Genomic DNA, 17356 nt, shown 5'->3' on the forward strand with positions numbered 1-17356 from the left:
ACTCACCTCCTTCGTGTACCATGTGCACGCTTTTCAAATTGCAAAACGGTACGTTTTTTTTTGCAAAAAGTTTTTTATGAAAGTTGCTTAAAAAAATCATATTTGATCCATTTTTGAAAAAAGAAAATCTAATACTTAATTAATCACCCGCTAATGGACCGTTCCGTTTTTCGCATGTTAGAAATATGTTCCGAACACAACCATAAGTTGTGGATGCATGATTATGACTCCATCTATGAGGATTCACATTCTGATGCCCATAAATAAATATTATGTACTGTAAGAGGTTTAGTGACATCGGATGTATGCTGCTGGTTTCTGTCTCTTTGAGCATATGCTACAAGGTGCATTTGTAGGGGTGTTAGTGTGGTGTTACGTGCGTAGTGGTGTGTATATATCTGTTGCGTAATCGTAAAAAAAACAACTTAAAAATTAAATTTGTCTTTTTAATTTGAAGTTAGTTATAAATATTTGGCGATTATTTACGCTTCAAAATTCGTGCATATTTCAGAGGCTCACAGGTCTCCTGGTCCGGGGCAGTTCAGTTTGGCCATACGTGGCGTCATTTCGGCCTTTCTGCGACGGTCCTCGGCAGGGCTCCCCGTCCCCGCGAGCCGCGAAGCCGTAAATCCCCGGAGAGGCATTTCCTCGAACACCTGCCGCGCGCGCCGTCCGCCCCCAAAAACCCTCGCCCCAAACCCCGCGCCGGCCGAAGCGGCGGCTCCGTGCGGATGCCCTCCCGTCCCGTCCCGGCGCGCCCCGGCCGGCGGTAGTAGGAAGTGGGGGGCGCCGAGCGTAAGATGCGGCGCTTCTCCCCGGCCGCCGCGGCGCTGCTCCTCCGACGCTCGCTGGCCGCCGCCGCCGCCGCCGCCTCACCAGCGCTCCGCTCGGGTCCGGTAATCTCTTGCCTCTTTTTAAAGAAATATTTGTTCGGTGGATTGAACCTAGCTGAGCCCGACTGCCCGAGGTTTATGCATGGGTGATTCCGAGGCCTCGTTGTGAAGGGAGATTGCAATTTGGACGATTGGAATTTGTAGAGAATGGGGTTACTGTGTGATTAAGTTAGGAATTTGTCTCCCATTAGTTATCCCTGAGTTAACCTGGAGATCTTGGTGTCTTGGTGGCTCGTGAGAGCTTGCATAGTGGATTTGTAAAGTTTGAGCCATGTTTAAGCATTTGGGGATTGTCGTATGATTTACTTTGTGTTGTTTTAAGGTTCATTCGCACAGTGTAACATGCCTTGCTTTGTGGCATTCAAATTGCTCATTTGAATTCTATTCGTCTTGCCTACAGAGACAGCTGGTGCGTGCCTCGCTTCTTGATGAAAGTTTGTCTACACAGACGAGTTCAGCGGCTTCAACCATGGCTGTGCAGTACCACCAATGGTCTAGTTCAGCAGACGGGGATGATGATGAGGTTCTTGAGGCTTTCAATCGGGACTGTTGTACCGATGCAGGTGCTGGTGTTTTGGATGATTCAGCATCTACTGCCTATGTTGAGAAGCTCTGCACATCAGGCAACCTCCCTGATGCTGTTCAGATTCTCCGACATTTACATGATAGGAAGATCCATGTAGGATTGGGTACGTTTAATTTGGTGCTGGAGCAAACAGGCGAAGTGAACAACTTCGTTCTTTTTGCCAAGGTGTTCAGGTACCTGCTGCTTTCCAAAATAGCTCCTGACTTGACTTCTTATACAAATGTTGCAAAGGCCCTTCAGAAGTTGGATGACTATGAACTAATACTTAAATTTGTGAGACAAGTTATGGAAATTACACATGATAGAGATCCTACAGTGATGAATCGCATTGTTTTCACCACGGCTAAATATGGACAGATTGATAAATGTTTGATCATATTTGAAGAACTGAAGAAAGATCAAAGAGGGTTAGATGTTGTCACATTCAATACCATTTTGGACATGCTTGGAAAGGCTGGTCGGGTGGATCAAATGCTTCAGGAGGTGAAGCTAATGGATGAACTTGGCCATTCTCCTGACATTGTTACATACAATACTGTAATAAACTGCTTGCGGAGGCTTGGAAGGTTAGATCAGTGCAAAATCTTCGCAAGAGAAATGGTTGAGAGAGGCATCGATCCAGATTTAAGAACATATACTGCACTGATTGATATTTTTGGGCGGGCTGGCCATATTACTGAAGCCCTTGAAATGTTTGACCAGATGAAAAGGTCACATCAACCTTCAATTTATGTCTACCGGGCCCTAATCAGTGACTTAAAGAAGGCTGGACAGTTTGAACTTGCACAAAAGTTATCTGAAGAGATGAAAACAAGTGCTTCAGAATTACTAGGCCCTGAAGATTTTAAGCAGAAGTTCAAGGGTAGAAAGATCAACAAGAACAAGTAAGAAAACTGTCAATGATCTTCCAGGTGTGAATATTTCGTTTGCATGTGCCTTGTGCTCATCCACTGTTTCAGCCAAAGATTCTGGGATAAGTTGAAATTTTTCAGGGAATGTATCTCATTAACAATGAGATAATCACATGGGCTTACAAAAGAGTGATGATTACTAACACATACAATGATATCAGGCCGAGAGAACCAGAATATAAATCATAAACCTCTTTGAAATATCATGGTTGGAGGCTTTTGCTGATGTGCATTTGAAGAGACAGGAACACACTTCTCTCATTTATATCTTCACGGATGCAAGAGATTATCTAGAGACAGGTCCTTTGCTTATGAGACCTGAACTGTTTATCTGAGATAGTTCCACCATAGCGCAAACTTGAGCCAATGAAGAGTTAATTCTTGATTGAATTATGTGTGATGTGCTTCTACTGGATTATCATGTGAATGACTTGTGATTTGTTCAGCACTCACTGGTTCAATTTCTGCTTGTTCTGCACTTCTACAAGTTCAATTTCAGCATTGCCATTCATGTTCAGTGCCGTGAAGAATAGTTGGAGCCTTGAGTAAGTTGTTTAGGTCCTTGTCGTGGATCACTAGATATAACAAATTAAATATAGATCACATTCTTTTATTGTCCTCTACTTTGCCATGCAGCCAAGTAGAATATTTTGTACTCATGTAAACTGTTAGTCCAAAGGAAGTGGCTAAATTTCTGTCGATTTTTCCTCCCATTTTATTAGTTTTTTGGATCGTTGGATTGCATATCAAGATTCGTGCAAAGAAATTGAGGTTCCACCTGTTTTGTTTTTTTATTCGAACCCCCTTTGTTACTGCGCCTCCTCCTTTTTGTTTTCTTTTCACCAGATGGAGAGAGGGGGGAAGCTACATGAGAGGAGAGGTGATGGGGGCGATTTCGTTGCCGGTAGATCCTGCAGCGGTGAGCTTCCTGATCCCTCCTGTCATTTTTGTGTTGATTTTGTCTTCCTTGTCCTCTGCAGGTTTCAGCAATCTATGACTGGAGGCCAGTGGTGTCGAGCTTGGCCAGGCTTTTGTCGGTGTAGCACTTCTTCTGTCTGTAAGGCCCCCCTAGCTTGTCGTCCCTTCTGAATCCAGTAGCTAGGTTTCACCGGTGCTCTAGTTCTTCCTTCTCATGCTTTGTTGTTTATATGCATTAGGGTGGTTATACAGGTTTTTAGTACGGTTCAATCCTCTTTTCGTTTTGTATGCTTATGGACTGTGTTAAATTTTTGTGGCTTAGAGATTACACTTTCAGTTGTGCTCCTGGCTATTTCACTCTTTCCCCTGCTTCATTTTTGTTTTGATGCATAATATTGTATGGTTAACATGCAAATGCAAAAAATCAACCAATAAATGGTCTATGTGTTTTTCTGCAATCATATATGCATTTGATTAGAGTTTTCTTTACCAGAGATGTGGGGTTGATTCATGATTCCCCCCTATACACAGATTAGGTACTTCCCCGCCTTCATCTTTTCCAATTCCTGTTGCTCTTCCTCTTCCTTTTCTTCGTCCTCTCTTTTTTTTACTGTTTCTCTTATTCCTGCTGATTTTTTCCTTTTTTTTTTGTTTTCTAGCACCATGTTCTGAATTTTTATATCAGCTGATCTTTTAATATTCAAATAGATGTCCAGCATCAGTACCTTGCACAAAATTTCTCAATACATATTTTTCATTTTTTTGTGGTTTTATATCTGCTTCAGAAATAATGGTTTTACTATATTTCAACAACTCTAGTGGCAATCCCTTCGAATTCTACCTTTTATCTGAACCTGAATTTTGTTCAGTCGCAAACATGCTTCGACAATTTTCATGTTTTCTTGAGATGATGGTATATATTTATTTTACCTGCAATATTCAATCAAACATCTCACCCTTTTACTTCCTGATAACAATGTGAAGATAAATGCATTTCTTGAGTACATTAAAATGGGAGTGGCATTAGTTTTCAAGCATTATTCTATCAGACTGCAGTTCCTGAAAAAAAATGCTTGATTTGTGATTGCATCAGGTTTCCACATTGGAGATACCTAGCTTTAGATGAGCTCACCTCTGAAGTCAGCATGCTCAATCTTGAGCGTGCTAGGCAAATAAAGAGTCGACTGGTCGCTATATCTGGCATAGTTCACAAGGTCAGCTTGAGCATTATGGTATATACTACAAGTATATGTGAACATTTATACAATGATGATATGGTTTATTGTGACTTTGTGAGTAATTCTGAAGTGTCCGAGTGCTATTTCCATGAATCGTTTGACAGGTCAGGGATGAACTACAGTGCTAGCTAGATGACGACATCGACATGACAAAGCTCGCTTACCACTCAGCTGGCTGCCAGTCATCAAGATTTGACATCGAGAAAGAAGCAAGCGAGCTCGAAGATAGTAATAGGTATACTCCTACAAGACAAAAAAAAAAAAAAAATCTTCCACAAGTTGATAAGTTGGTGCTTCATCCAACCATGGACATGACGTGTGCCTGAATGCAGCGCCAGGGAGGACGTTGTTGATAAGTTGCAAACATGCTTCCACAATTTTCATGTTTTCTTGGGATGATAGCATACGGAGTATAAGCCTTCATTTTATATTTTTACCTACAATATTCAGTCAAGCATCTCACCCTTTTACTTACTGATAACAATGTAAAGATAGATGCATTGCTCGAGTACATTAAAATTGGAGTGGCATTAGTTTTGAAGCATTATTCCTGAAAAAAAAATGTTGTTTTTCTCGCCTGGGCTGTGTATGTTGTGTTGTTGAGTTGTTTATTCGGCTTTGTGGGCCAAAAAGAACATGCGAATGTTTTGGCAAAGAAGAATCCAGCCATTCTTGACCGAGGTGGCCCTAAACAACATTCGAATGTTGGGTAGACAATCCCTATTCCCTAGTCCAAATTATTATCGTCTGTTGATTATTTGTTTTTTCCACGTGCTTTCATGCTATCCTCTGTAGAAATATGCCATGGATTTCAAATTCACAGTACGCTTCTCTAGAAAAAAAAAATCTCCTCTTACATAATGCACTTCAATCTACTGGTCCTACTTAACCAAAAGAAAGAATTTGGGGATACAAGGCTCTCTATTAGTTGGAGATATCCTGTATTTTACGATCAAATGTACAAGAGGTGCTGACACAATTCCTTTGCCTCATCTATTGTTTTCAGCAGCTAACCAAACAAAACATACAATAGCAGGCCTCTCGCAATTGTCCACGGCCCGGAAAATCCAACAGGGTCGCACTTCCAATCACCTTGCACTTTGCAGCAACATGTATTTCATGAACATATCATATTATGTCATAGTGCAGTTAGTATCTACAAAAGAATCAGATGAAACATTATAAACTACAATAACTCGAGGGACAGCGGAAAAATGTACAACCAGACACAGTACTGCCGACAGCAGCTAACCCAGGAGGAGCATCATATTCAGGCACACACACACAGAGGGGGCTCAAAATCAAATACCTAGAACAGCATGGTAAGATATAAGATAATCCATCCTGCCATGGAGAAGACAGCAAAAATGTGCACCCAGAACAAGATTGCAGCTGATTCCTTGCCACAACCTCTTAGGTTTGCAACAGCACCTGCCCATAAAAAATAGCAGATTAGTGTTGCAACTGTATTATACTCTAAGGTTGATTAACATGCCAAATATGATGTCTCAGTCATCCTTATACTTTTTCGTACCTGATAGTACCGATGTGGGCATAGAGTGCTGCAGTAACAGGACGAACTTGAACATCTTGTCTCCTTTTGGAATAAATCCAAGCTTGTCAGCAAATGAGACGATGCCAATACCAGCAATTGGAACCAATATCAAGCGTGCAAATATAATCGCGACGGTGGTCCGAACCCCAAGTCTCCTACTTCCTTCACCAGGGCCTAAAACCATAATAAACCACAAGTATGGACTTCAGATAAACATATAAATTGCAGAAGTATAAATGTACTAAAAAAGCACACTTCATATTGCAGCACGGTTCTAATGAGATTTGAGAATACAAGATGAGCTTACCGTCAACAAGATTGCCACCAACGGCAAGCAAAATGCACGGAATCATAGCTTCCCTGAAATATATAAAACAGCATTGTTAGCAAGAGATGGTTTTTAAATGCGAATCATATTTGTTATTACAAGACACTATAGGCATATTGCAAGAAGAAACTACAAGTCATGAGACAGGTCAATACCCAAGAATGAGACAGCTATCTGTTAAAAAGAATAGAGGCGCATCATCTGTGAGGATCAAATTCTTCAAGAATGGCACAACACCGAGAGTAATTGCAAGAACCTGTTACATGACACAAAGGAACATTCAGATAATTGAGAAAAATGCAAGTATTGTTTTACGGCAGTGATAAGAGACAAAAACCAAATATACCGAGCACTTACAGATGCAATGATTGGTGGTTGGAGGAGCTGCTTCTTTTGTAGGAATCTAACCATGCCCTTGATAGGAATCATTATCTGCATTAAGCCATAAATGGAGTATTATTAGTTATTTTGGTAACAACTACTGAAGTGCCTCTATTTTTTTTCCAATATGCTGAACTAGCATTATGTTGTGCCCACTTCTTACTTTTGAACCTAAAGAATGAACGTCCTGCCCCTCCTCCTCCTCCTCCTCTATAGATAGCAGGGGCTCTTCCTCATGTGTATTGCCATGAGCACTTGATGGATATTTCGCTACACTTGACATGGTATTAGGAGCCTTAATTGGAAGTTTATCTCTCTCCTCATCGCAGCTGTCAAAGGTCTGCCCGGGGGGTGGAGCAAGCATCTTGAACACATATGTGTAAACAATAATGGCACCAACCTGCACCGGTAAACAATCCAATAGATATGATAAGTATTTGGAGTAGCATTTTAAAAAGGGATGTGCAACTCCATAAACAAACGGATTTGGACATACCCATTGACCAAATGATAAGTATGCATTTCCATCTTGAGTACATTTGTTCGAGTCACCAAACGGATTTAATTGGTCACGACATAATGCCGAGATAAGGACAAGTGGTATATTTCCAATGTTCCCTGCATTAAGTGAAATGTTAAAAATATAATGCAGAATGCGTGATGAATCAGAAGCTAGCGATATTCATAAGGGCGTGAGGAATGTACAAACCTATTCCAATGTGAGTGATGGTGAACTTGAAGTATGGATAAGGCGGCCGTACAATCAATGCCACTATAAGTCCAACCAAAGATGCAGAGACTGCACCCAGAGCAATGTTTGCTGGAATGAACCACCTGCAATGCAACATCATGAGTAATGTTGAAATGCTTTGACACAAGAAGACCCCAAATATCGCCAAGGGAAAGATACAACTTGTGGCTAATCATCTAAATGAGTACTATTATGTTCTTTCTTACCACTCCATGATCTTGTCAATTGTGATTGATCTCCCGAGCTGCGCAAATATTAGGCAAGGAAGGAGCAGAGAGAACACAAGCTGCAAAAATAACAAAAAAAAAAGACATAAGATAAATCAACATAGCTAGCCTGAATTCTGCTGATGTTCCCATAGCTAGTCTGAATTCCATTATATTCTGAAAATTAGCGAGCCACCATGATGGTTGTGAGAACTACTGAATTAGGCGCCTTACCGCATTGAGAAGCTTGCGGCCGCTGGGCTTGAGCACGCCGACGCGCTTGGACGCCATGAGGAACCCCATGAAGCAGACGACGAACACCTTGGCGATGGGCAGCACGGCGTACCTGAGCATGCCCAGCACCGACTCCCCCGCCGCGCCGCCGCCGCCCTGCGCCGCCGCCACCACCATCTCCAGCACCGACCTCCCCATCATCGCCGCCCCCGCCTCCGACACGAAACCACAAGCAACCGGCGAAATCGAACAGGATTCCTCCCCACCTAAAACCGCGCGAGCTGAACTGATCGAACAGACGCGGCTGCGTCGCGACGGCCAAGCAGCTGCCCGGGGCGGCGAACTTGTAGCCAAAAATAGCAAGGAATCAGTTCCCGAAACGGCCAACTCCTCCTCCCGACTTGTACAACCACTTTCCCCTTCCGTGTCAGGATCCAACCCAATCACTCAATCAGCGTAGGAATCGGATACCAACTCGCCGAAATTTAGGGTTAATCCAGCATTATTAGAAAGAAAAAAAAAGGATATCCGAGATTTAGGCAGCTTAGTACGAGCCTACCAACCGCCGGAAATCCGAGACTTGAGCTAGAGATCGCGCAATGTGATCCCACTCATCCGTGCCCAAAAAGGGCGGAAAACCCGCAGGGGAGAGAGAGCTCAAAACGCCGCCGCGGGAGCACGGGGAAGAAGCCGACGGCGGCGGAATCTCCCCGGGAACGCGGCGAGGCGATCGTGGTAGGGCTCGTCGTCGGCGGCGGCGGCGGCGGCGGTGGCGGAGGATTCACGGCCGACGGCGCCGCGAGCCGAGGGAAGTTGAGAAGACGAGGCGGCGACGAGAGGAGAAGCGTGCCACGTCGGACGCGTGGGGCCCATGGTCCAGCTACATCCCCGGTCACTTTTTTGGGGCCCACGTGACGTGGACGAGTTCTTGGTTGGGAGACAGAGAGAGGAGGACGTGACGTGAAGTAGACGAGTGGGCCGCCGAAATCCAGCGGAGCTGGATTTGAGGCCCATACAGGAAAGGAAAGTAGGCCCAAGTTTAAGAAAAGAGATAGGCCTAGTTAATTTACTTACCTTTCGCAAGTGGTTAGTGGATCCGTGGGTCTACCCGCTTGCACTCCTACTTTAAGATGTCCTCAACCAAGAGCTGCTCCAACGGCGAACTCCGAGATCAAGTCGCCGAGGAGAGCGACGACCACGGCCACGATCGACTTTAACTTGGAAAAATGAATGATTTTTCAACTTATAGTAGATCTGTTCTTTTCATCTCCTGCTTCCTACTGCAAATGATAGCGTGATTATATTTGCAGTTTGATCATCTTCCTATCGAGATTGTGTGGTACTATTTCGCTACAAGTATATATTGGTAGCGTGATTATGTTTCATGATAATCGATGAGAACGGTTAGGTTCGATCCACTTATCTATTAATCCTATTCATATATATACTCTAACAAATCTTCAGAATCGCTTTAAAATATAAAGATAAAAGAATCAAACCCCTAAAACCTAGGTCTAAAGGGTTCAACCCAAAAATGGTTTTACATGTATAGATGGCCAAGGTTTGTACAAAGTTACCAAATTTAATTAAATTTAACAAGTTTTTATGGTGTGAACATGAGTTTCAAAAATTTGGGTCTGAGTTTTACACACACGTAGCGAGAATTTCTCGATCTATTTGTAATATATTGTGGACATCACATGTATAAATGACATAAAGTTATTTCTCTGTATAATAAATCATTCCAACAAAATTTAACTGAATTTGATAAATTTTTTTGGTGTGAACACGAGCTTAATTTTTTTTAAAGTTTTACATGCATATATTAGGAATTTATTGGTCTATTAATAATGCAAATGATCCATTTGGGTAACCCTAAATAACATATCGATATATTGAACTCATGGTGGATTGATCCGGTTGAAAAATGTATCTACAAACTCAGTAAAAATGATTTATGTTTGACACATATCCTAACTATTCCTATCCTGAGTTATGTTTACAACATTCCTTTTTTTCATGGCCATTTGCTAACTTTAACGTCTCTTTTTTTCCTGAGTAATATTTTGTATTCATATATAAGATTAATACTATAAAGTTCTGGTCAATTAAATGTTACGTACACAAGTGTACAAAGTGAAAAGAGTAAAAATATGATGTCCACAATTTTACTCTTTTTCTATTCAATGAAAATGGCGGATTGCATATGTTCTTAAGTTTCCAGCCTAAAAGCATCCTTGGCATCCGTCCAATTTCTTGCTTGTTAGAAGAGAAGATAAAACAATAAAGCAGGTAGTTACTATCATATATGAGACTTGGTATATTGCAAAGATACCTTTTAAAAAGATGAGATTTGAAGGGAGAAACTTCCATCAAAACATTTTTTTAAAAAGAAATTGTGAGTGCGTGGGTGATTGAACAAAGGACATGGGATTGAAACTACACACTCTTACAACTGCACCATCTGCAAGTCTATCTCACATAGAGACCTTTTAATCTAAAATCCTCTCTGAGAGCTGTTGACGAAAAAAATTGAACACGCCGGCCTGGGAGATCTGCTTAGCTCCTGTGCAGGTCCAAAGATTGGTCAGATGTGGGCGTGCCAGTCAGTTTGATTCTGCAACTGACAAGATATGCAAATAGTAGATCAAAACAGCTGATCGGCTGACAAGCCGATGGAGTAGTTCCAGCCGATAGCCGACAATAGCCGATGCCGATACCAACCGATAGCGATAGGGTTTAAGCAATCGGCTATACGTCCAATGTAGATTCTAACACTTTAGTAAATAATGATATATAGGCAATCGGCTACTGATAATAAAATATAACAATAATATAGTCCAGTATAAACCAATCGGCTAGCATTGATATGATAGAATAAGCACTGATCTGAAGGTTAAAGCATACATCGGCTGGAGGCCCGATGTCATGAAATCCACAAGATTAGATTAAACAGTGAAACCTTTGTTGTCATCGGCTAAATCCAACTTATATGTATATGCAATCCTTATGAGCCGATGTAACGTCCAGATAACTCATCGGCTGAAACCCCGATGAAACCCTTATTGCCAATTAAGAAGCAGGCTAGAGATTATGTTTCTAGGCACGACTTAGTAGATTAAACTTAACTGATACAACACTAAGTATGAAAAGAAACATAATATCTAGACAATCAAGCCGTTGACTGAGTTTTCAAGGTGGTAGATGTCTAAGCTAATCTAATCTAGCAACGCGATTTAGCCGATACCGGCAAAAACCCTAAAACGAGAAGCAGCCGATAGAGCTAAATTGATATGCTAAGACTAGATTAACAGAGACATATGATAAATAGGTAGGCAAATATATCATCCAAACCAGAGCAATCCAAGAGGTCGAATGTACTGATGCAGCCTTGAACGACGCCGACGTAGACGATACAATTGCCTGGACCGGCGGAACATTGGACTTATCCCTTCGCTGGAGATCGAAGACGATGCAGCCCTGCGTCGGGTGCCAAGTTCCGCCGGAATGTAAAAAACAAAAGTAGAAGTAAAAAGGGTGGCGATGCGCCGAATTGTATTGATCGTAGCGAGAGATTACATAGACCCCGGGTATACATATTTATACCCATGGGTTGATACAAGTCCTTGTCGGACAAGAAAGAAACTTTCCTAAAGATAAAGGAAACTAACAAACTATTCCTAATTAATAGATAACTTGCCATGCCGCATTCTCTTTGAACTCGGTCTCTTCTGGATAAGCTTCCTTTAGTAGATCAATTTCCTTAACTGAATATAGCAAGAATCCGACAACTGATGACTTGACAACTCTCATCGGCTAATCTCATGACTTCGAAGCCGATGCTGACTCTAAGCGATGACTACTCCGGGCTTACCAAATTTCACTGTTAACAAAAGCTTGAGCTAGGACGATGGTTTTGTTTACTGGAGTATAGTGTTTTCTTCATGTCCAACAATTGATTATCAAGCCATGCTTTACAAGTGTTACTTGCAAGAGAACTTTTATGGTACAACAAACTGATAGTATTAACCGCTGGAATAAATGATCTAACGCTATAAATTGATTTGATCTCCCACTTATAAATAGATGGTAGTATAAAATTTTACAGGGTAGATTCATCTTTCTTTGCTATTCTGCAAGGGTCATTTTTTGTTAAAAAAAGGGAAGTAATTAATTTAGATAAAAAAATGGTACCGTCGCCTGGGGTGTATGAGCAAGACTTAGAACATGTAAGACCTTTCACACACATCTGCTATGTTACAACTTACATTATTTGATCGGTAATTGGTCACTTGTAACCAAAGTATGTAGATTTTTAATGATGATCAGAATCGACCAGGAATCGTGCCACTGCGATGCTCGTCATTGTCTCTCGCAGACGTACAAATGAGATCCAACAACAATGCCAGTGGCCCTACACATGAACGAGTCCTAATTGGACCGAATTGACTCTCATCCACGAAATTACTAGAAAATTTTCTCCAATTTTCGATAGGACTCCAAATTTTCCTATCTATATACCGGCAGTATGTTGTACTGTAAAAGTTCTAATTTTTCAACTAATCATCGGCTGCTAATGTTCAACACCTTAAAACATTTGCTCAAACACATTAAAACATTTGCTGCAATTTTTCTCCATTACTGCATACTCATTGTTGGTTGAACAATTTACATCACAAGTTCACCAAAATTGGTATACTTTGATGTCCTGTCTATCTGGGGACTATGGCAAGTAGTTCATCACCTCTATGAAGAACTTGGAGTATTCATGCTTGATCCTACAATCATAACTACAAAAGACTACATAGCCTCCCCATCCCTACTCCACGCCGCAGCAGGCGGTCATGCACTGGTGGCTATCCTCCGGTAGCACCAGCATCCTACTGCGACACCCTCCAACCTTCCACGTTGCTTCCTGGATCACGTCCTCGGTGATCTTCCGGCACCGTTGGCACTCCCGGTTGGTCCTCTTGACCCCAACACCGGTCGCTGCCTTATCGCTGTCACCCTCGACTTGGCTGATGCACTTCTTCCTGGTAGCGTGAGCCTCATTGGACTTGTAGAGGAGGAGGATGAGCACGTATGCCGCCATCTTGTGGCCAGAGGTGGCTGCCTTATTGAGGAAGAGGAGGCCTTGCTTCATGTCCTGATGTGTGAAGACGAGCGTGACACCGATGATGAAGCTGGCGCTAACGAGGTGGTTGACGACGGTGAGGTAGCGCTCGTTCTCCATCCATTTCATGTTGTTCGGCCTCTCCAGCGGCACATGCCTCCCGACATCACCTTCCTTGGCATACACCCATAGACATATACAAGTCATTATACAAATAATTTTATATGTGTATATAAATAAGCTTATATTAGCAAGTTAACATACGTGGCATGTAGGCTGAGTAGGTCGGTAATAGACTCCGACGAGGTGGCAGCGACGAGGCAGGCGATGTGAACGACGCTATCATAGCAAAGCGCCAACTCTTTCATCGTTGCCGACGCTGTCGACGGCCTCTTCAACTTCTTCGCATTCGCTTTCGCCGCCATGCTCCAGGTGGACACCATAGCACCTTATGCGCAAGACACACGGTACGTGAACTCACTTGGATGTGTTAATTAATCACTGCTAGGTTGATCCCTTCTTAAACTCTCGTAACAATAGCCTTATTTAGCTATTTATAACTCGGGCCATGAATGCCAGCCAAAATTAGATTTGAAACAAACGCGTAAAAAGATTACGCACCTTATCTCATTTAATTTCTTCTCTACTATATATTATAAAAATTGAATAAAGATGTTCCCTTCTAAATCTTTGGTACGTGGTCGTATGTCCGATAGCCCGCCCGCATGATTCCCACGCACCGAAGTACTATCGATTCTAATTTCGATTCCGATTCCAATTCTGATTTCTTTGTCCATCGTCTCTCGTTGTCCGTCTCCTCGGGTCGAACATTGCTTGGCCACCGTTGTTGCTGGCGGCCTGCTGCTCAGGATCCTGATCAGGAGTTCAGGATGAGCTCAACGCACCAAAGTGTGATTCACATTAATTCATCGATTTGCTGTTTTGGCACGGTGATAGGAAACAACTAATTGATCGCTACTGTAAAATTTACGCTTGAAATCAACGCATCACAGTAGATTCATGGATTCTTCCATTCATATATTGACGCCAGGTGGAAGTATACCAAGGATTGCTAGGAAAACCAATGCTACCATTTAGCTGAATGAAATGCTGAAAATATACTGGTAGAATTTACTGTTAGTATAAATGATCTAACAGTATAGATTGATTTGATCTTCCACTTAAATAGATGGTAGTATAAAATTTACAAGGGTAAATTCATCTTTCTTTGCTATTCCACGAGAGTCATTGTTGTTTAAAAAAGGAAGTAATTAATTTAGATAAAAATATTTGGAACCATCGTCTGGGGTGTATGAATGTGTTAACCTAGCTAGCAAGATTCAAAACATGTAAGACTACTTTCCATGCACATCTGCTATGTTACAACTTACATTATTTGATCAGTCATTGGTCACTTGTGACCAAAGTATGCAAAATTTTAATGATAATTAGAATTGACCAGGAATTGTGTCACCGCGACGCACATCATCATCTCTCGCATGCTTACAAACGAGATCCAGTAGCAACTCCAGCGGACCGACACGTGAACAAGTCCCAATTGGACCGGATTAACTCTCAACCACGAAATAACTAGAATTTATTTTTCCAATTTTCTATAACTCATAATTTGTCCATCTATATACTTGCAGTATAGTATACTCTAAAAGTTCTAATTCTTCAACTAATCATCGAGTGCTAATGTTCAACACATTAAAACATTTGCTGCAATTTTTCTCTGTTATTGCATACTCATAAAAAATTGTTGGTTCAACGATTTTCATCACAAGTTACCAAAACTGGTATACTATGATGTCTTATCTATCTGGGGACTATGGCAAGTAGTACATCACCTCTGTGAAGAACTTGTAGTATTCATGCTTGATCCCATATTCGTCACTGCAAAAGACTCCGTAGCTTCCCCATCCTGACTCCACGCCGCAGCCGGTGGCCATGCAGTGGTGGCTATCCTCCGATAGCACCAGCATCCTACTGTGTCGCCCTTTGACCTTCCACGTCGCTTCCTGGATCATGTCCTTGGCGATCTTCCGGTACTGTTGGCACTCCTGGTTGGTCCTCTTGACACCAACGCCGGTCGCTGCCTCTTCGCCGTCACCCTCGACTTGGCTGATGTATTTTTCCCGGTAGCACGAGTCTCGTCGAACATGTAGGAGGAGGCCGAGCACGTATACCGCCACCTTGTGGCCCGTGATGGCTGCCTTATCGAGGAAGAGGAGGCCTTGCTCCATATCCTGATGCGCGAAGACGAGCGTGACACCGACGATGAAGCATGCGTCTAGGTTGTCAGCGGTAACGAGGTGGTTAACGACGATGAAGTAGCGCTCGTTCTCCATCCACTTCATGTTGTCTAGCCTCTCCAGCGGCACATAACTCCCAACATCACATTCCTTGGCCACCGCGTGCATGGCCTTACAGCTGTAGTATGCATACACCCAGAGACTTATACAAGTCAATATATAAATATTTTTACATGCGTATATAAATAAGCTTATATTAGCGAGTTAGCATACGTGGCACATAGGCTGAGTAGGTCGGTAATAGGCTTCGATGAGGTGGCAGCGATGAGGCAGGCGATGTGGACGATGTTATCATGGCAAAGCGCCAACTCTTTCGTCGTCGCCGAAGCCATCGATGGCCTCTTCATCTGCTTTGCCTTCACTTCCATGCTCCGGGTGGACACGATAGCGCCCTATGCGTGAGACACACGGTACGTGAACTCATTTGGATGTGTTAATTAATCACTGCTAGGTTGATCCCTTCTTAAACTCTTGTAACAATAGCCTTGTTTAGCTATTTACAACTCGGGCTATGATTATCCACCTGTTACTAGTAGCAAACATACACGGAATTTCTTAATGTCAGCCAAAATTAGATTTGAAATGAATGTGTAAGTAGATTGCACACCTTTTCTCATTTAATTTCTTCTATACTGTTATAGAAATTGAATAAAGATGTTCCCGTCTAAATCTTGACACGTGTGGTATGTCCGATTGCCTGCCCGCCCGATTCCCATGCACCTACGTACTTCCAATTCCGATTCCGATTTCTTCATCTATCATCTCTTGTTGTCCGTCCTCGGGTCGAACATTGCTTGGCCCCATTGTTACCGCGGCTGCTGGCCAGCCTGCTGCTTAGGATCCTGATCGGTAGTTCAGGATGAGCTCCAACACGCCTAAGTGTGATTCACATTAATTGATTGATTTGCTGTTAGGCAAGGTGACAGGAAACACTAATTGATCGCTAGTGTGAAATTTACGCTTGAAATCAACGCATCAAGTAGATTCATGCATTCTTCCATTTGTATAATGACGCCAGGTGGAAGTATACCAATGATTGCTAGGAAAAACCAATACTACCATTTAGCTAAATGAAATGCTGAAAATATACTGGTAGAATTTACTATTAGTATAAACGATCTAACGGTATAGATTAATTTGATCTTCCACTTAAATAGATGGTAGTATAAAATTTACAAGGGTAAATTCATCTTTCTTTGCTATTTCGCAAGATTCATTTCTATTAAAAAAAAGGAAGTAGTTAATTTAGATAAAAAAATTCGGTACCATCGTCTGGGGTGTATGAATATGTTGACCTAGCTAGCAAGATTCAGAACATGTAAGACCTTCAACGCACATCTGCTATGTTACAACTTACATTATTTGATCGGTCATTGGTCACTTGTGACCAAAGTATGTAGATCTTTAATGATGATTAGAATTGACCAGGAATCGTGCCCCCACGACGCATGACATCATCTCTCGCAGGCATACAAACGAGATCCAGTAGCAACGCCAGCGGACCGACACGTGAAAAAGTCCCAATTGGACCGGATTAACTCTCAACCACGAAATAACTAGAATTTTTTTTCCAATTTTCTATAACTCCTAATTTGTCCATCTATATACTTGCAGTATAGTATACTCTAAAAGTTCTAATTCTTCAACTAATCATCGAGTGCTAATGTTCAACACATTAAAACATTTGCTGCAATTTTTCTCTGTTATTGCATACTCATAAAAAAAATGTTGGTTCAACGATTTACATCACAAGTTCACCAAAACTGGTATACTCCGATGTCTTATCTATTTGGGGACTATGGCAAGTAGTTCATCACCTCTGTGAAGAACTTGGAATATTCATGCTTGATCCTACAATCATCACTGCAAAAGACTCCATAGCCTTCCCATCCCGGCTCCACGCCGCAGCCGGTGGCTGTGCAGTGGT

General features: G+C 42.1%; 2 protein-coding genes across 7 annotated transcripts; one reads left to right on the forward strand and one right to left on the reverse strand.

Annotated features, from left to right (window-relative positions):
* Positions 1 to 692: 692 nt before the first annotated feature.
* Positions 693 to 5151, forward strand: LOC127773872 (pentatricopeptide repeat-containing protein At1g11900). Of its 6 annotated transcripts, XM_052300089.1 has the most exons (6): positions 693 to 896; positions 1294 to 2935; positions 3237 to 3294; positions 3371 to 3447; positions 4402 to 4522; positions 4651 to 5151. In XM_052300089.1, exons 1-2 carry the CDS (start codon positions 801 to 803, stop codon positions 2365 to 2367), a joined length of 1170 nt encoding a protein of 389 aa, XP_052156049.1. In that variant the 5' UTR covers positions 693 to 800; the 3' UTR covers positions 2368 to 2935; positions 3237 to 3294; positions 3371 to 3447; positions 4402 to 4522; positions 4651 to 5151. The 6 variants fall into 6 exon arrangements, with proteins under 6 accessions (XP_052156049.1, XP_052156048.1, XP_052156046.1 ...); XM_052300088.1 differs by having other exon boundaries at positions 1294 to 3294; XM_052300086.1 differs by having other exon boundaries at positions 3237 to 3447.
* A 136-nt stretch (positions 5152 to 5287) lies between these two features.
* LOC127773871 (protein PIN-LIKES 6-like) lies at positions 5288 to 8821 on the reverse strand. The gene is made up of 11 exons (XM_052300083.1): positions 8002 to 8821; positions 7768 to 7847; positions 7520 to 7644; positions 7307 to 7428; positions 6974 to 7210; positions 6787 to 6861; positions 6585 to 6685; positions 6409 to 6461; positions 6081 to 6275; positions 5856 to 5977; positions 5288 to 5702 (listed from the first exon to the last, which is right to left on the reverse strand). The coding sequence occupies exons 1-10, from the start codon at positions 8200 to 8202 to the stop codon at positions 5856 to 5858; spliced, it is 1311 nt and encodes a 436-aa protein (XP_052156043.1). The 5' UTR covers positions 8203 to 8821; the 3' UTR covers positions 5288 to 5702.
* Positions 8822 to 17356: the final 8535 nt, after the last annotated feature.

The sequence above is a fragment of the Oryza glaberrima genome, chromosome 5, assembly GCF_000147395.1.
Source record: "Oryza glaberrima chromosome 5, OglaRS2, whole genome shotgun sequence".
Taxonomy (NCBI): Eukaryota; Viridiplantae; Streptophyta; class Magnoliopsida; order Poales; family Poaceae; genus Oryza; species Oryza glaberrima.

Bases quoted from the DNA above. Each gene is read 5' to 3' on its own strand.
- LOC127773872 (XM_052300087.1), top strand. From the start codon at position 801: ATGCGGCGCTTCTCCCCGGCCGCCGCGGCGCTGCTCCTCCGACGCTCG. The intron at 897-1,293 runs GTAATCTCTTGC...TCTTGCCTACAG, and splicing joins CAGCGCTCCGCTCGGGTCCG to AGACAGCTGGTGCGTGCCTC.
- LOC127773871 (XM_052300083.1), bottom strand. From the start codon at position 8,202: ATGATGGGGAGGTCGGTGCTGGAGATGGTGGTGGCGGCGGCGCAGGGC. The intron at 7,848-8,001 runs GTAAGGCGCCTA...TTATTTTTGCAG, and splicing joins GCCGCAAGCTTCTCAATGCG to CTTGTGTTCTCTCTGCTCCT. The intron at 7,645-7,767 runs GTAAGAAAGAAC...GTTGCATTGCAG, and splicing joins ATTGACAAGATCATGGAGTG to GTGGTTCATTCCAGCAAACA.